The sequence below is a fragment of the Diabrotica virgifera genome, chromosome 8 (assembly GCF_917563875.1).
Source record: "Diabrotica virgifera virgifera chromosome 8, PGI_DIABVI_V3a".
Classification (NCBI taxonomy): Eukaryota; Metazoa; Arthropoda; class Insecta; order Coleoptera; family Chrysomelidae; genus Diabrotica; species Diabrotica virgifera.
The window spans coordinates 158,460,851-158,476,875 of NC_065450.1; the positions used below are offsets into that span (position 1 = coordinate 158,460,851).

Sequence of the window (16,025 nt, forward strand, 5' to 3'; positions counted from 1 at the left end):
TTTATGACTTGTGAATTCCGTGTGCTTTTGTTGTTTTTCTATCATGAGTAAAAAGACAAACACTATAACAACGAGGAAATGCACTGAAGCTCCTATAGTCGGACAGCCTCTTGACATTAGTGATATTAATGTTTTACCTACTAAAAGTGACATGCTGAGGTATTTTGAATGGGTCAGAAATCAGTTGAAATCTGAAGGATGCTACCAACCACAGAAAAAGTTAATTGCAATGCGAGTGACACATAAGTTAGAGCAAATTTGGAAAAAATCATCAATACCTGTTTCATCTACTAACAATATTGTTTTTATGGTTCTACAATTGCATGAGAGGTGTGAAAAGATTAAAAAATCTTCAGGTTGTAATACAAAAAATGCCAAGGGTTTTAAAGTTGCAGTTGAAAAGTTTAGATCTGACATTGATAATAGTCTTTTTGATATTTGTTCATGCAAATGTAGTGAACTAGACAAATTTTTGTGCCCAGCTCCAAGAAAAGTACCAAAATTAGAACATGCATTCTTGACAGACCAACGGAACTTGAGGATGATGATTATCGGAAGTATTGACCAAGCAGAGACTAAAAAAATTGAAAAACGAAACAAACGGAAGGAAAAGTCCCTGCAATCTAAATTAAGTAGGTATGTGGAACTAACTACTCCACCTGATTTAATAAATGTGGGTATTCTTAGTAGTGACTCTGATGATGAATCCATGGAAGAAGAATCAAGTAGGCCTGATGAAAAAGTTCAAGGTTCTAAAATAACTCCTCTAAGAAACAAAATTGAAAGTCCAAGCGTGCAAGTAAAACAAGGCCTGTCAGTGAATCTGTCATTGTTTTCTAGGGCATGTGATCGCAGAGGCATTTCAAACAGAGTAGGTGCTCAACTAGCATTTGCTCTTCTACAAGATTTGAATGTCATATCACCAGAAAACCAAGCCGCAGTTATTGACAAGTCCAAGATTTTTCGTGAAAGGTTAAAGTACCGCCGAAGTATTAATTCAACTCGCACAAACGAAATAAGTGCTCTTTACTTCGATGGTAGGAAGGATGAAACCATAATCAAAGAAATTGTACGTGGGAAATCTGTCCGTAAAACCATACAAGAAGAACACATATCTTTGGTCGAGGAACCAGGTTCAGCATATTTCGGTCATGTAACTCCAAACAGTGGATCTGCGAAATATATAGTATCATCAATATTAAGTTACATGAGTGATAACTCCATTGATAACTCAAATGTCAAAGCGCTTGTATGTGGTGGTACGGCAACGAATACTGGAACATCGCAAGGTGCAGTATTGTTGTTTGAACGCGCATTGAAACATCCGGTCCAAGTAGTAATATGTATGTTGCACTTAAACGAATTACCTCTGAGGAAAGTTTTTGTTGCTCTTAACGGTCCAACCACAGGACCAACATCATTCAGTGGGCCAATAGGCAAAGGTTTGACCAACTGCCAAGACTTCCCGGTTGTTAATTATATCAAAATAGATAGCACCTTCCCAGAAGTCGATAGTAAAGACTTAAGTACGGACCAGAAATACCTTTGGGATATATGTCAGGCTGTAGTCAAAGGTGAATGTCCCTCTGAGTTGGCCAGTAGAAACCCCGGAGACTTGTCCCACGCCCGGTGGCTGACATTAGCAAATAGGATCTTACGTCTGTATATTTCAACTATTGAACCAACCCCACAACTTAGAAAGCTTGCTGAGTTCGTCATGAAAGTCTATGCTACCTCATGATTTACCATAAAATGCCGTCCTAAAATTATTCACGCATCACAACACTTTTTCTTCATCGTACAGTGCACCAAGTTTTTAGACAGTGAACTGAAGGCTGTGGCTCAGTTTTCCTTGCAAAGAAACGCCTTTATGGCTCATCCTGAACACATCCTTTTAGGGATGTTGTTTGACTCTCGAAAACATATAAGAGCTTTGGCAGGCAGACGGATAGAAAAAGCTCGACAGACAGAAACAAGGGCACATCGAGTCTTCAAACCACCACAAGTTAATTTTGAGACAGAAGACTACATCGATCTCATTGACTGGCAATCCACCACAGTTACAGAACCACCACTTATAGCTGACTTCAGCAAAGAAGAGATTGAGATGATTGTTAATTCAGGAAGCAGTGATAGAAAAGAGTTCAAAATACCACTTCAAACTCAAGCGGTAGAACGAGTTGTAAGGGAAGTTACTGCAGGTTCTAAGCACGTTTGTGGCGTTCAAGAACGAGAAGGCTTTATAAGATCAAGATTATTGGACAGAAAGTATCTTCATACTTATTTAGGATTACATCACAGCATTCTATTTTGAATAGTAACTTAGTATTAGTACTATAATTACAATCTGACACTCGCCCTAACAAATTCCCTTGGTTCCAGATCGAAGAAGCATTACAATACCTGTGGCTTTGAAGGCTAACTGGATTTGTTTAGCCAACATCCTGCAAGATGAAATAAAGAACCATTTTAAAGATTTTTCTTTGTCAACTTTTTATCTGTAATCTTTAAGTAAACTTTTGTATTTCTTTAATAAATTTCGTACCTCGATTTTTCGTTGTTACAATTGAGATTTTCATAAAGATTCCGGGTGACTTTATGCTTAGTTACAGATATTATCCTAATTTTTATTGTTCACTGTTATCACGTACTTAATATTTTTTAAGTTGACAATAAAAATATAAAATTTAATTTTCCATAAAAAAAAGATGAAAAATCGTGTTTTTGAGAAAAAATTCTAAAGTTTAAGTCGATTCCGGGAGACCTAAATATGTTTTAATTAAAACAAAACTTTTTTCCCTGAAAGAGTAATGTAAGAGGCAACTTTTTATCAACTTGAAAGTTTGAATTTTTTTTAAGTTGACAATAAAAATATTAAATTTAGAAAAGATGAAAAATCGTGTTTTTGAGAAAAAATTCTAAAATTTAAGTCGATTCAGGGAGACCTAAATATGTTTTAATTAAAACAAAACTTGTTTTCCCTGAAAGAGTAATGTAACAGGCAACGTTTTATCAACTTGAAAGTTTGAATTTCGAAAATTCATTATTTGAGTATTTATTATGATACACCCTAATGTACAGGGTGTCCCAATAAGAATGGCTCTCGGCCATATCTCAGTAACCGTTTATAGTACAGCTTCGAGAAAAAATATTTGTAACGAAAGTTGCCCCGGGAAAAGCCTGGAAATTATTTTCATAATTGTAGGTTCACCGCTAGAGGGCGTAATTGAATATCAAAAATTTAAAAATCAAAATTTTACAAAATTTGCCTAATGAAAGGGCACTGGAAATTCGATCATCGTATTTTTCATAAAATTCTGCGCATATTTGATTTCACAAGTTTAAGTCTACTTTTGCAAATAAGGGTGGGGTGAGTGGGAACCTTGTTATAAAAAAATGGATATAGTAAGTCCGGTTCTGCTGAATCGAATTTTGCAAACTTGGTCTTGTTGAAAACAGCTCTTTTTCGTCAATGTAAGATTTATAATTTCGAAACAGCCTCCTAAGTAATGTGGTAGCTAGGAGGCGTTATTTAATTATTTTCGAAAATCTAGTTTTCCTTGGAGCATATTAAATACAAGTATGCATTTTTAATCCTGTATTACAAAACTAGATGAGATTATCAACAGAATAGCGAAAACCACATGTCGATACCTTATTTATATCCCGAGATATCTTAACAAACGTGTAAATTTTTAACATAAGTGTTACTGTCACCGGTAAATGAAGTTAAGGACAGGTAGTGTGCTGTGGAAAAAACAAAGAAACATTTTTTAGATATCAACGTGTATTAATTAAAACAACAACAGGACAAACAACACTATAACATATAACAAAGAAATAAAAACAATTACTAAGTGACGACTTAAATGTTCAAACTATGGCCCATAATTTTCGATGCAAGTATTTACTCTTTAAGAATATATTGAACAGCAATCTCAATTTCTGCTCTCGCAATACTCTGCATGGCGTTTTCTACTCTCTTGATCATGTTTTCTCTAGTAGTAGGCCTAGCGGCAAAAAGAAGGTCTTTAGTCCGACCCCATAAATAAAAGTATAAAACAGTTAAATCTGGTGATTTGGCTACCCAAAAAATAGGCTTCCACGTCCAATCCATCTATCAGCGAATGACTCATCTAAAAAATGCCTTAATACTCTGGAAAAATGGTGGGACAACCATCATGCTGAAACAACATGGACCTACGAACTGCTAGCGGTACATCTTCCAGAAGAAGAGGCAATTCATTCCTTAAAAAAATTAGATAGCGTTCACCAATGATAGCATTATCGAAAAGAAAGGGTCCAATTATCTGACTATTACCAGATTTAACCGTTTGGTGTGGGGACGGTTTGGTATTTCACTTTTATTTAGGTATGGGGACAGATTAAAGAACTTGTTTTTGCAACTAGGCCTACTCGAGAAAAAATGATGCAGAGAATACGACACCCCATTCAAAGCATTTAGAGACCAAAAATTAAGACTGCTGTTTAATCTACTCTTGAAAGAGTAAATTCTTGAATCAAAAATGATGGGCAATAATTTGAACATTTATGAGTCATCACTTAGTAGTTGTTTTTATTTCTTTGTTATATTTTATAGTGTTGTTTGTCCCGTTGTTGTTTTAATTAATACACGTTGATATCTAAAAAATGTTTCTTTGTTTTTTCCTCAGCACACTACCTGTCCTTAACTTCGTTTACCGGTGACAGTAACAGTTATGTTTAAAATGTACACGTTTGTTAAGATATCTCGAGATAGAAAAAAGGTATCGACATGCGGTTTTCGCTATTATAATTTGATCTAATTTTGTAACACAGGATTAAAAATGCATACTTGTAGGTATTTAATATTTTCCAAAGAAAACTAGATTTTTGAAAATAATTAAATAACGCCTCCTAGCTGACATATTACTTAATAGACTATTTCGAAATTATACATCTTACATTGACGAAAAAGAGCTGTTTTCAACAAGACCAAGTTTGCAAAATTCGATTTAGCAGAACCGGACTTACATCCATTTTTTCATAACAATGTTCCCACTCACCCCACCTCTTATTTGCAAAGGTAGACTTAAACTTGTCAAATCAAACATACGCAGAATTTTATGAAGAATACGATGATCGGATTTCCAGTGCCCTTTCATTAGGCAAATTTTGTAAAATTTTGATTTTTAAATTTTTGATATTCAATTACGCCCTCTAGCGGTGAACCTACAATTATGAAAATAATTTTCAGGCTTTTCTCAAGGCAACTTTTGTTATAAATATTTTTTTCTCGAAGCTGTACTATAAACGGTTCCTAAAATATGACCGAGAGCCATTCTTATTGGGACACCCAAAAAAACTGAAATGGCTCTTAGTAAGATTTGATCATTTTGAGCAGCGTATTTGGTTGATCTGACATTATATGTACGATATTATTTATTATGACAAAAACTTTAGCCACGTAATTGTACCTATAACTTATCACTAACTTAGGGGAGTAATGTGTAGTATGTGTGTTGAGTAAGTGTCTTGTTACTTTGTAAAGTCGACGTCATTGTATTTGCAAAGAGACGCTAATTGTCTCCGAACTTCTACGGTCCCTCCGGTGAGTACCGATCCCACAAGGACAGAAACTATTTTCCTTTATTAATTTAATTTGAAAAAATCTCCGTAAATTTGTAGGCATATTCTTGTATGAAAGGGCGCCAAATTTTATTTTGCCCGGGGCGCTCAAAACCCTAGAACCGGCCCTGGATAGCCCCAAAACCAAGTGGAATAATACAGTTGAGAAAGCCCTTAAACACGTGAAGTTGAGGGACTAGAAAAAAGCACAAAATAGAAGTAAATAGAGAAATATAGTGTATAAGGTCCTTCAGAGTAGTTAAGAATAATTATTGGAATGAATTTTTCTTATTATGATTAACGATTTTGTTTTATAAAAATTTCCTAGTTCTTAGTGGTCTGTTGTACGTATAAACAAATAAAAATATTATTCGTTTTATCTCTAAGGTAGAAAAATAATCGTCAAATTGAACTGATTTTTAAAAATTGTGATATATTTCCAGTGCCTATAGGAGGTAACATAGAAATTATACACAAAAAGTGTTTAATACCAATAAATACTTACCACCTATTACAATAAAGTCGTAAGAAAAATCTGGCTCTTCTATGGGTTGAACTCTTCCACAGACATCTGATATATCACACGTATTTCTTATTATAGCATCAACTAAACTCATAAATACTATGAAGCTGCCTGCTCCACAGTTGTTACCCAAATAAGGTCCGTAGTATCCTGGATCAGTGCAACCACACTCCGCCATTGTAGCTCAACTGGAAGAAATCCAAAATACCATTCATATAAATTATGTGTCTCTTGACAGTGTATTAATTAGATGATAGCGTAAATCTGGACCTCGGAGGCAAACTAGACTATGTCATTTCAAGCAACTTTTCAGTAGAGCAGTTTGAATACCTTGAAGGTATTTTAAAAATCTTATATATCCCATAATTAGGTATCTTTCTGTCTAAAAGACAATCTGGTCATATTTTAATCATAACATATAACTAGTTTGTACAATACAACTAACAAAACGTTAAAATTTTCCCTATCTACTGTAATTAATGGTATTTTACAGTGACATAATGCAGTTTACCTCTGAATGTTTTAAAAATCTTATATATCACACAATTAGGTATCTTTAGGTCTGGAAAACAACGTGATCATATTTTAATCATAACATATAACTAGTGTGTACAATCTAACTAAAAAAGCGTAAAAATTTGCCCTAATTACTGTAATTAATGATAATTTACAGTGACATAATAGGGCAGTTTACCTCTGATAGGTTTTATCTATAAGTACTTAAAAAAAATTAATGAATTTGAAGGTATTTAAGCCCAAAAAAATTAGCCACTCCTAATAAACAAATTTTTATTTTAGTTAAATGTTATTACAATAAAACCTGTGTTAACGGCCACCTGTCAATTATTTATGACCTGGTATTCACGGCTTCTTGTATAATACGGACGCGGCCAAATAATCTTATTATTTTTAAAACCCATTTCACAGAAGTTTGCCAGTTGATCGGCCAAAATATTTTTGCATAGGTACTTGTTGATAATACCCAATTTTGCGAAATACCCAATACTATTTTATTATTTATCGTATTTATCTAAAATGGGATACAAGATATCCTGCATAATAATTAGGGTCGGTGTTGGCGATCACAAAGTTCTTAAAGCTCCATAATAATATGTCGTAAAATAGGAAACCCTTGTTGCTAAGAAACAAAATAAAAATATAATAGCTGAGAACGTGAAAAGTATGGTTTAAATTCACAAAAGTTGGCCGAAAAATATGGTGTTGTAAAATTGTCAAGCTATGTTATAAAAAAATAAAAGAGTTGAAGAACTCTTTAAAACGCTTAACATCAGGTGTTTAACATCTAATAACAACCTAAACAGATTCTGTTTTTTCCGTAGTATCGTTGATTGATATATTGGGGTTATATATTAATATTAATATTTCAATTACCGGTAGTATACAGTCTCTGGCCAAATGATTTGACGCACTATAAAATATTTTATAAAAACTGTTAATTATAAGGTAATACCATTGTAATACTAAATATTTTTTTTGTATATACCAGACACAAGGTATGTTGTTTGGTTGTCCATTTAATTGTCTATATTTTACGTCAAATAGAACATTATTATTATTGAACCATTATGTATTTATTGACTCTTAAAAGAAAATAGAAATAACGACTATTAAATGCTGTCAATTCGTTGTTGTCATATTGTGGCCCAAAAAATAATAACATTTAGTAATACTTGCTATTTATGTTTCTTTTATAACTTTCTTTAAATCTAGCATAATTTTAAGTGATGCATAACTTTTGAAACTATTTGTATAATATCACTCGAAATAGAAATACCAATTTTTAAGAGAAGGTATAGGTCAAACAAGTTAGTAAAAAATTAGCATTTTTTCGACATAACTGAAAAGACTAGGTTTGACAGTTGAAATGTGTAGTATGAGATATTACAAAAACACTACCATCTTGGGATTTATCAATTTTTAGTGGACCCATTTTTAAATTAATAACAAAAACGTCAAACTTAGTTTGTTGCTCATAACTTAAAAACTTGTTTATTTAGAGATTTTACGTGTTAACTTTTTCAGGAAAAAAGATACATCGAAAGAGATCCGCTAAGTGAAAATCGGTTAATAACAAAAGTTATTGCAAAAGATACGACAAAATCGCTGTTTTTGAATATTGTTAATAACAATTTTGTTGTTTATTAAAATTAGTTTAAATATGCCTAAACTTGAGGGTATTATGGTGTTTGAATTATGTGCAAAAAATGATCCAGATCTGTTAAAGAATTTTTGCGAAATTGAATTTTTTTATAAAATTTTTTGGAAAACGAGCTAATTTCTGATGCTGTTCCAGATAATTCAGCTAAACGAATTTCAATAATCTAGGGCCTATTTCCTTCGCTAAAACGTATACTAATAGCCTATCAACTTTTTTTAAGTTACATTTATGTACTCAAAATTATTTGATAATAAATACCTCCTTTTAAGCTTATAACCAATTACAATAATTGCGTGAAAATTAGATCAAATTAAATGACAATACAAAAATACGGAAAGCTGATTAAAATACACAACTTTTAAAAAAGGAATTAAAACCCTACCCCCTTGAGGGGCTGAGATGGCTCATTTTTTTTTACAAAAAAACACTGTTACGTTAATTAACAACATTAAGAGCTAAAATTTACCAATATTTTATAAGAAAAGTAAAATTTTTAACAAAATTTTATTACAAATTGTTTTAACAGGAGTGTTATAAACAAAGAGTATTTTGCGTTCCAAGTAAAAATTAGTGGGCTTAGCCGAATGAAACTGAATTAGCGCCTACTACACTAATAACCGGTATAGGTGAAATTTGCTAATCATTTAAGGCACGATAAGAGCCTATAACTTAAATAGTAGAACTTAAGAGAAAACGTATGAACAATGTGCCTCAGTTTTTAGCTACACATTAGTCGACAGTGGCGCATCAAAGTTTCCTATTATGGACGGGATAAATAAATTAAAAGGATTCTAATTTACTATTATTATTTATTATTATTATTTACTCCATCACTAACAGAATTCAATTTTTTTCATTTATTAAATTCTATGTGATTTACAAGTAAGACTCGTAATACTTAATAACGTAATTTTTACCCACCACCCCGTTCCTCCGTCCATCACGATCAAAAACTTCATTTTTCGTTTTTATTTTTTTTTTAGGTGGCATGCAATCAATTTTTAAATTTTTTAACTTATTTCTTAAATCCGAAAAACTGTTTTTTTTTAGATGGTTTTTGGGGATTTTCCCTATTTTAGAGACTTCAAAATAGATCAAATCGATGTTTTTTTAGGTTATATGAAAATTGAAGTAAGTGAGTCCCTTAGAATATTTAAACATGGGAGAAACACGTCCAAACCTCTAGAAACCCTAGGCAAACAGTTTTGAATTTTTGAAGGTGGAGAAGCTTAAAAGAATTAATCCTGCAGCCTTCCCCAAAAAAAAGTTATTGGTGTTTTTTTCTCTAGGGTTTTTCCAAAAAAATCTTTTTTTGAAGTTATGTCCACCTACAGGTCCATACAAATAGACAAATTTTGTAAAAGCCTCAACTATGCGTGAGAATTTTTTGAAATTTAAAAATTGATTGCATCCCACCTTAAAAAAATAAAATCGGAAAATGTTTTTTTGGCTTTTGATGTAGGGGGAAGGGGAAGGAGGAAGGGGAGGTGGGTTAAAATTACGTTATTAGGTTTAACGAATTGACGCGTGTGCCACTAAAAACTATTTACTTTTAGGTTCTACTATTTCTGTTATAGGTTCTTATCGTGACTAAAATGATTATCAAATTTCACTTATACCGGTTATTAGTGTAGTAGCGAGCGAAATCATTCTCATTCGGCTACGCCCACTATTTTTGACTTGGATCGCAAAATACTCTTTGTTTATAACACACCTGTTTAAACAATTTATAATATTTTTTCTAGTTAAAAATTTTGTTGAAAACTTGGACTTTTCTTATAAAAGATTGGTTAATTTCAGCTCTTAATGTTGTTAATTAACGTAACAGTGATTAAAAAAACATTTCAGCTTCCACGGGGGAGTTTAGTTTATTTTTTCAAAGTTGTGTATTTTAATAAGCTTTATGTATTTTTTATTGCCATTTAATTTGATCTAATTTCCACGGAGTTTTTGTAATTGTTTATAAGCTTAAAAAGTGCTATTTATTAACAAATAATTTTGAGTACGTAATTGTAATTAAAAAAAAATTTCATAGGCTATTAGTATACATCTTAAGAGAGAAAATAAGCTCCAGATTATTGAAATCCATTTAGCCAAATTAACAGGACGAGCCTCAGAAATTAGCTCGTTTTTCAAAAAATTTTAAAAACAAATTCAATTTCTCAAAAACTATCTAACATATATGGACCATTTTTTGCACACCATTCAAACACCATAATACCCTCAAATCTAGATAAATTTAAATAAATTTCAATAAACAATAAAAAAATTTTAACAATATTCAAAAACAGCGATTTTATCGTCCGTTTTGCAATAACCTTTTTGTTTATTAACCGATTTTCATTTAGCGTATTTCATTCGATGTATCTTTTTTGTCTGAAAAAGTTACCTGTGGACGTCAAATCTCTTAATAAGATATGAGCAAAAAGATAGTTATACTAGAAATATATCGAATGATAAAAAAATGTAAAGAAGAAAAAAAGACCAGTTAATACTTATTATACTAGCCAATTTAACAATAAATGTTATGTGAAATGTGTTATGTGTGTTATGTGTGTTATGTGTTATGTGTGACAATAAAATATATGAAATCTTAGGACTCATTGTGAATGATACTTAAATATTAAGGAAATAAACAAAGACGTAAATCATCTAGTAACCAAAAAAATGATAATCGAATCAAAATGTAAAAATTTAAGTGGAAACATAGTCTTATATTTCGCAACGAGGCAGGTTTATAGTAAGAAAAGAAGAGCTAATAAATACAGAAGGAAAGGAAAACAAAAAAATATACCTATTAGAAATTATTATTTGTTCTTATATCATCCAACCATATCAGATTTAATATACAGTGAGAACGTAACAGTTGGAATAAATTCATTGTTTTCGTGAATGGGCAATTTTTGAAATAAATCCCGAAAAAGGTCGAATCATACTAGTGACGTCATCCACCTGGGCGTAATGACGTATTCGGTGACTTTTTTAAATGAGAATAGGGATCGTGTGATAGCGCATTTGAAAGGTTATTCAATTCTCTATTCAGTAATATAAACATTAATATATTTATGTATACGGGGTGCCAAAAAAATTTTGGTGAATTAAATTAATTGAGACAAAAAGAAGAATGTACGTACATAATTTATATAAATCTAAATAAATTTTTTATGCTCTCAAAAAACAGTAAAAATATGTTTATTTAACAAATAAATATTGTTTTTCGCTAAAATTCAATGTTAAAGCTGCCACCCACCTACCACTTGGCAGTTTGAACATTTAATTTAAGCGAAAATCAATATTTATTTTTCAAATAAACATTTTTTTCTGTTTTTTGACAGCCGTAAAAGGTATTTTGAATTAAATAAATTATTTACCTTCATTTTTTTTGTGCCCAGGAATTTTAAACTTAAAAAACAGGAAAAATTAATAGGTTCCTTAAAGCGTAGGCACAAAATATCGGACCAATGATTTTTAAATGCGTCCATTGGAATCCTAATAAAACTAATAAATATTTTTGAAAAATTTAAACGCAGAATGAAAGATTACATTATTACCGAGGGTAGAAAGTCCCTTAGAATAAACAAAAAGTTTCTTTTCAATGAAATATTTGAAATTAAAAATCGCACTAAACATCATAGAGGTTTTCAAGAACTTTCGACCCTCGGTAATAATGTAATCTTAATTATGCGTTTAAATTTTTTAAAAATAAAAATCAGTTTTCTCAGAATTAAAAAAAATTAATGTATTTAAAAACCATTGGAACGAAATTTTGCAACTACGCTCTTAAAAAATAGGTGGAATTTGAAAATTAAATTCGATAATAATATAATATATTAAATCTTGACTTAATTTGTGACTGTGACAATAACTTACCTGTTAAGTTGCGATACACGAATGATAACCACCTATTTTTTTTTTGTTTTTATATTATACCTATTATCACAAATACGTATCGCCGACATATACAAATTTGCATATCGTCACGATAATTTCAAAATGATTTAATTCCAATTTGGATTTTTGATTTGAGTAAAGAACTTCAATTGTGTACTAGGGCAGTCAATGAGGGTATGTGGCTCCGAATTCCATCCTACTATATCGATTTACGTGATATTTTCACAGTAAGTAGGAAATAGCCCAAGAAACAAAGTCTACTCTATGCCGATGTGTGCTTTTGTCTTGGGGGTGGTTCCCACCCCTTCTCGGGGTGGAAAATTTTTTGCTTAAATAACTACGGAGTTGCTAGAGAACCTAATACTAAGCAAAAATTGTTCTATAATTTTTTTTTTTTCGAAAACTCAATACTTTTTGTGTTATTCCTGGTTGAAAATTGGCCATTGTCATTGAACCACAACACCTTTTCAAACGGTTTTTTGCGAATACCTTAAAAACTATGCATCTAATTTAAAAAACCATATAAAACATTTTTGTAACTTATAAAATAAGAAAGAGATTCTTTCCTTTATGAATCTTCTAGTTATAACACAAAAAGAGATATGGTAAGTGAAAAAACTTGTTTTCGTTTTCTTGGCATGCTCAAATCAGTGTATTTAACTTGAAATAACAGAGAAACGGTCGATTTTAGGTGTATAATGCTACAAATAACTTTTGTTGTCCTTGAAAAAACCTTTAAAATAAGCAATATTAAATGTAGATTACATTCAAACTATGCGAGATAAACTGTAAAAAATTTGATGACTAACGTATTTAAAAAAAATGAGAAGTATATTTAACCCCTCATCCACAAGAATTTAAATGCATCGTTTTCCTTCTATAGTACATTTCACTATAGTGTTCTTTTTATATTCAAAAAGTTGGGCGGGTTTAAAATGAATGGTTTTTAAAAAAAGATAAGATCAAATTATTTTGCGCATTTTTAAATTTTCTTAAAAATTTTCCGATTTCTCTATGTAACTCGAAAATGATAAGACATGACAAAAAAGATGCTATACAAAAATGTACGTTTCTTCTAGATAAACATTTTGATTTTATTTTTTATAACAGTATCTCTTAGGAAGATTTTTAAGAAAATTTAAATATGCGCTCTATAATTTGATCTTATTTTTTTTTTTCAAAAACCATTCATTTTAAACCCGCTTAACTTTTTGAACATAAAAATAACACTGTAGTAAAATGTATTGTAGAAGGAAAACGATGCATTTAAATTCTTGTGGATGAGGAGTTAAATATATTTCTCAATTTTTTTCTTAAATTTCGTTAGTCATAAATTTTTTGCAGCATATCTCGCTTAGTTTGAATGTAATCGACACTTATTACTGCTTATTTGAAAGGACTTCTCAACCAGAATAAAAGGTATTGGTAGCATTATACACCTAAAATCGACGGTTTTTCTGTTATTGTCCTTTTCATGAGCATTTTTCAGTGCGTAACAAATGATAGAAAAAAGGGTAAGTCCGTGATAATACACATTTATGACATTTATTTTAACATGACATTTTAGTTAAATCTGACAGTTGTCACATTTTTATTTTTAATTTGGAATAAAAACAAATCAAATGTGTTTCTTGAATTTATAAAATGGTATTTTCTTTGATTTGTTTAGTCTTATAAATTATACAGATTATATTTGTAATATTATTATCTAATTAAAAAAAAATATTTTTTTTATTATGGCGCCATCTATCGACAACTAGAATAACTAAAATAAATGTTGTAAATGTCTGTAATCACGGACGTGCCTTTTTTTCTGTCACATACAATTTAATGCGTTAGAAAGAAATCGAAAATCTGTGACGCACTGAAAGATTATCATGAGAAAAAGAATAGTTCAAGTTGAATACACTGATTTGAGCATGCACCAAAAAAACAAACTCTTTTTACCTACCATATCTCTTTTTGTGTTATAACTAGAAGATTGAGGAAGGAACGAATCTCATTGGTTTTTATGAGCTACAAAAATGTTTTATATAATTTTTTTATTTAGATGCATTGTTTTTAAGAAATTCGCAAAAAACCGTTTGAAAAGGTGTTTTATTTCAATGAAAATGGCCAATTTTCAACCACGAATATCTCAAAAAGTATTGAGTTTTCGAAAAAAAATTGTAGAACAGTTTTTGCTTAGAATTAGGTTCTCTAGCAACTTCCGTAGTTGTTTAACCAAAAAATTTTCCACCCCCGAGAAGGGGTGGGAACTGCCCCAAAGTCAAAAGCACACATCGACATAGGGTAGACTTTAAATAAGGAGATATTTTCAGGCTATTCCTAAAATTTCATTAAAATCCATGCAGTAGGATAGAATTCGGAGGTAATAACCTGTTCTTGCTCTCATTGACTGTCCTATATAGGGCGAGGCAGATAACGGGCCTATTAGAAATATCTCGAGAACTAAAGACAATTGAATTATGAAAATTGGAATAAGGGGGTTTTGAAGACTGATCTATTTAATGAAAATATTTCCATCTATTTGGTACTTCCGGTTATACTGGAAGTTGCTTATAACTTCGTTTTTTTAAATGGGACACCCTGTATATTTTTACATTTTTGGATTCTCCTCGATTTCTTCTTTCTTAAAATATAAGGTTTTGTAATAATATACAGGGTAGGTTAAAAGATAATTACGTTTTCTTATTAATTTCGTAGCAATATTCCCACCCTGTAGGATTGTAGTAGTTTGACATAATAAACTCTATTTATGTTCAAATGATTTTTAATATAGTCTACTATTGTTAACAATTATTAGTGCAGCTAAATTTTTAATTTTAGTATACAGGGTGGGTCGAAGCTCGGAATGAGTATTTTCTGAGTTTTCTTAATTGGAACACCCTATATTTTAGTATTGTAATGAAATGATATTTCATAGTACTTTTTACTTCTTAAGCATTCCCTATACCTAACTGCTTTAATTTGTGCTTAATTGTTAATCGCACCAACAATCTTAACTTCGATGGTATTTTGATACCTCAACCACTATTGGCAATTTTAGGTCTCAGTATAGATTAATATGTATTTATTTCCAAAAAATTATTTGTGACTGACTATTTTCACGGCCAACCTAATACAATTTCACCTATTTTGTGTTGCAATTAATGTTTGGATTTAATCACCAATAACTCACAAATTAAAGAAGTTAGGTATAGGGAATGCTTAAGAAATTAAAAAGTACCATAAAATAACATTTCATTACAATACTAAAATACAGGGTGTTCCATTTAAGAAAACTCAGAAACTACTCATTCCGAGTTTCGACCAACCCTGTATACTAAAATGAAAAGTTTAACTATACCAATAACTGTTAACAATAGTAGACTATATTAAAAATCATTTGAACATAAATAGAGTTTATTATGTCAAACTACTACAATCCTACAGGGTGTTAATGTTGCTACGAAATTAATAAGAAAACGTAATGATCTTTTAACCTACCCTGTATAATATTACAAAACCTTATATTTTAATAAAGAAGAAATCGAGTAGAATCAAAAAATGTAAAAATATACAGGGTGTCTCATTTAAAAAAACGAAGTTACAATCAACTTCCGGTATAACCGGAAGTAGCAAAGAGAAGAAAATATTTTCATTAAATAGTTCATATCTCAAAACCCCTGCATTCCAATTTTCAAGATTCTCTTAGCTTTAGTTCTCGAGATATTGCTAATAGGCCCTTTATCTGCCTCACCCTGTACAGTTTTGTCGTTGTGTTAATATAATATATACTATACAGTGTGTCTTATACAAATTAAGAAATACCTGTTCTTACAC

At 30.9% G+C, this 16,025-nt stretch overlaps 2 protein-coding genes across 4 annotated transcripts in view; both read right to left on the reverse strand.

Moving 5' to 3' along the window:
- Positions 1–16,025, reverse strand: part of LOC114340667 (glucose dehydrogenase [FAD, quinone]) — a 328,247-nt gene that overhangs the window by 169,484 nt on the left and 142,738 nt on the right. Inside the window, exon 1 of one of the 2 annotated variants that reach the window (XM_050659319.1) lies at positions 12,180–12,207. The exons of the other annotated variant lie outside the window; for it this stretch is intronic. The gene's annotated coding sequence lies outside the window, so the exon portion shown is untranslated. Of the gene's footprint in view, positions 1–12,179; positions 12,208–16,025 lie in introns of those variants that run through there. 2 annotated transcript variants of the gene reach the window in all.
- The window catches only part of LOC126890411 (glucose dehydrogenase [FAD, quinone]-like), a 263,810-nt gene that overhangs the window by 74,071 nt on the left and 173,714 nt on the right, over positions 1–16,025 (reverse strand). For both annotated transcript variants that reach the window (XM_050659316.1, XM_050659315.1), the window contains exon 2: positions 6,113–6,318. In XM_050659316.1, the coding sequence (XP_050515273.1) occupies positions 6,113–6,308 (196 nt within the window). In that variant the 5' untranslated portion in view covers positions 6,309–6,318. The remainder of the gene's footprint in view (positions 1–6,112; positions 6,319–16,025) is intronic.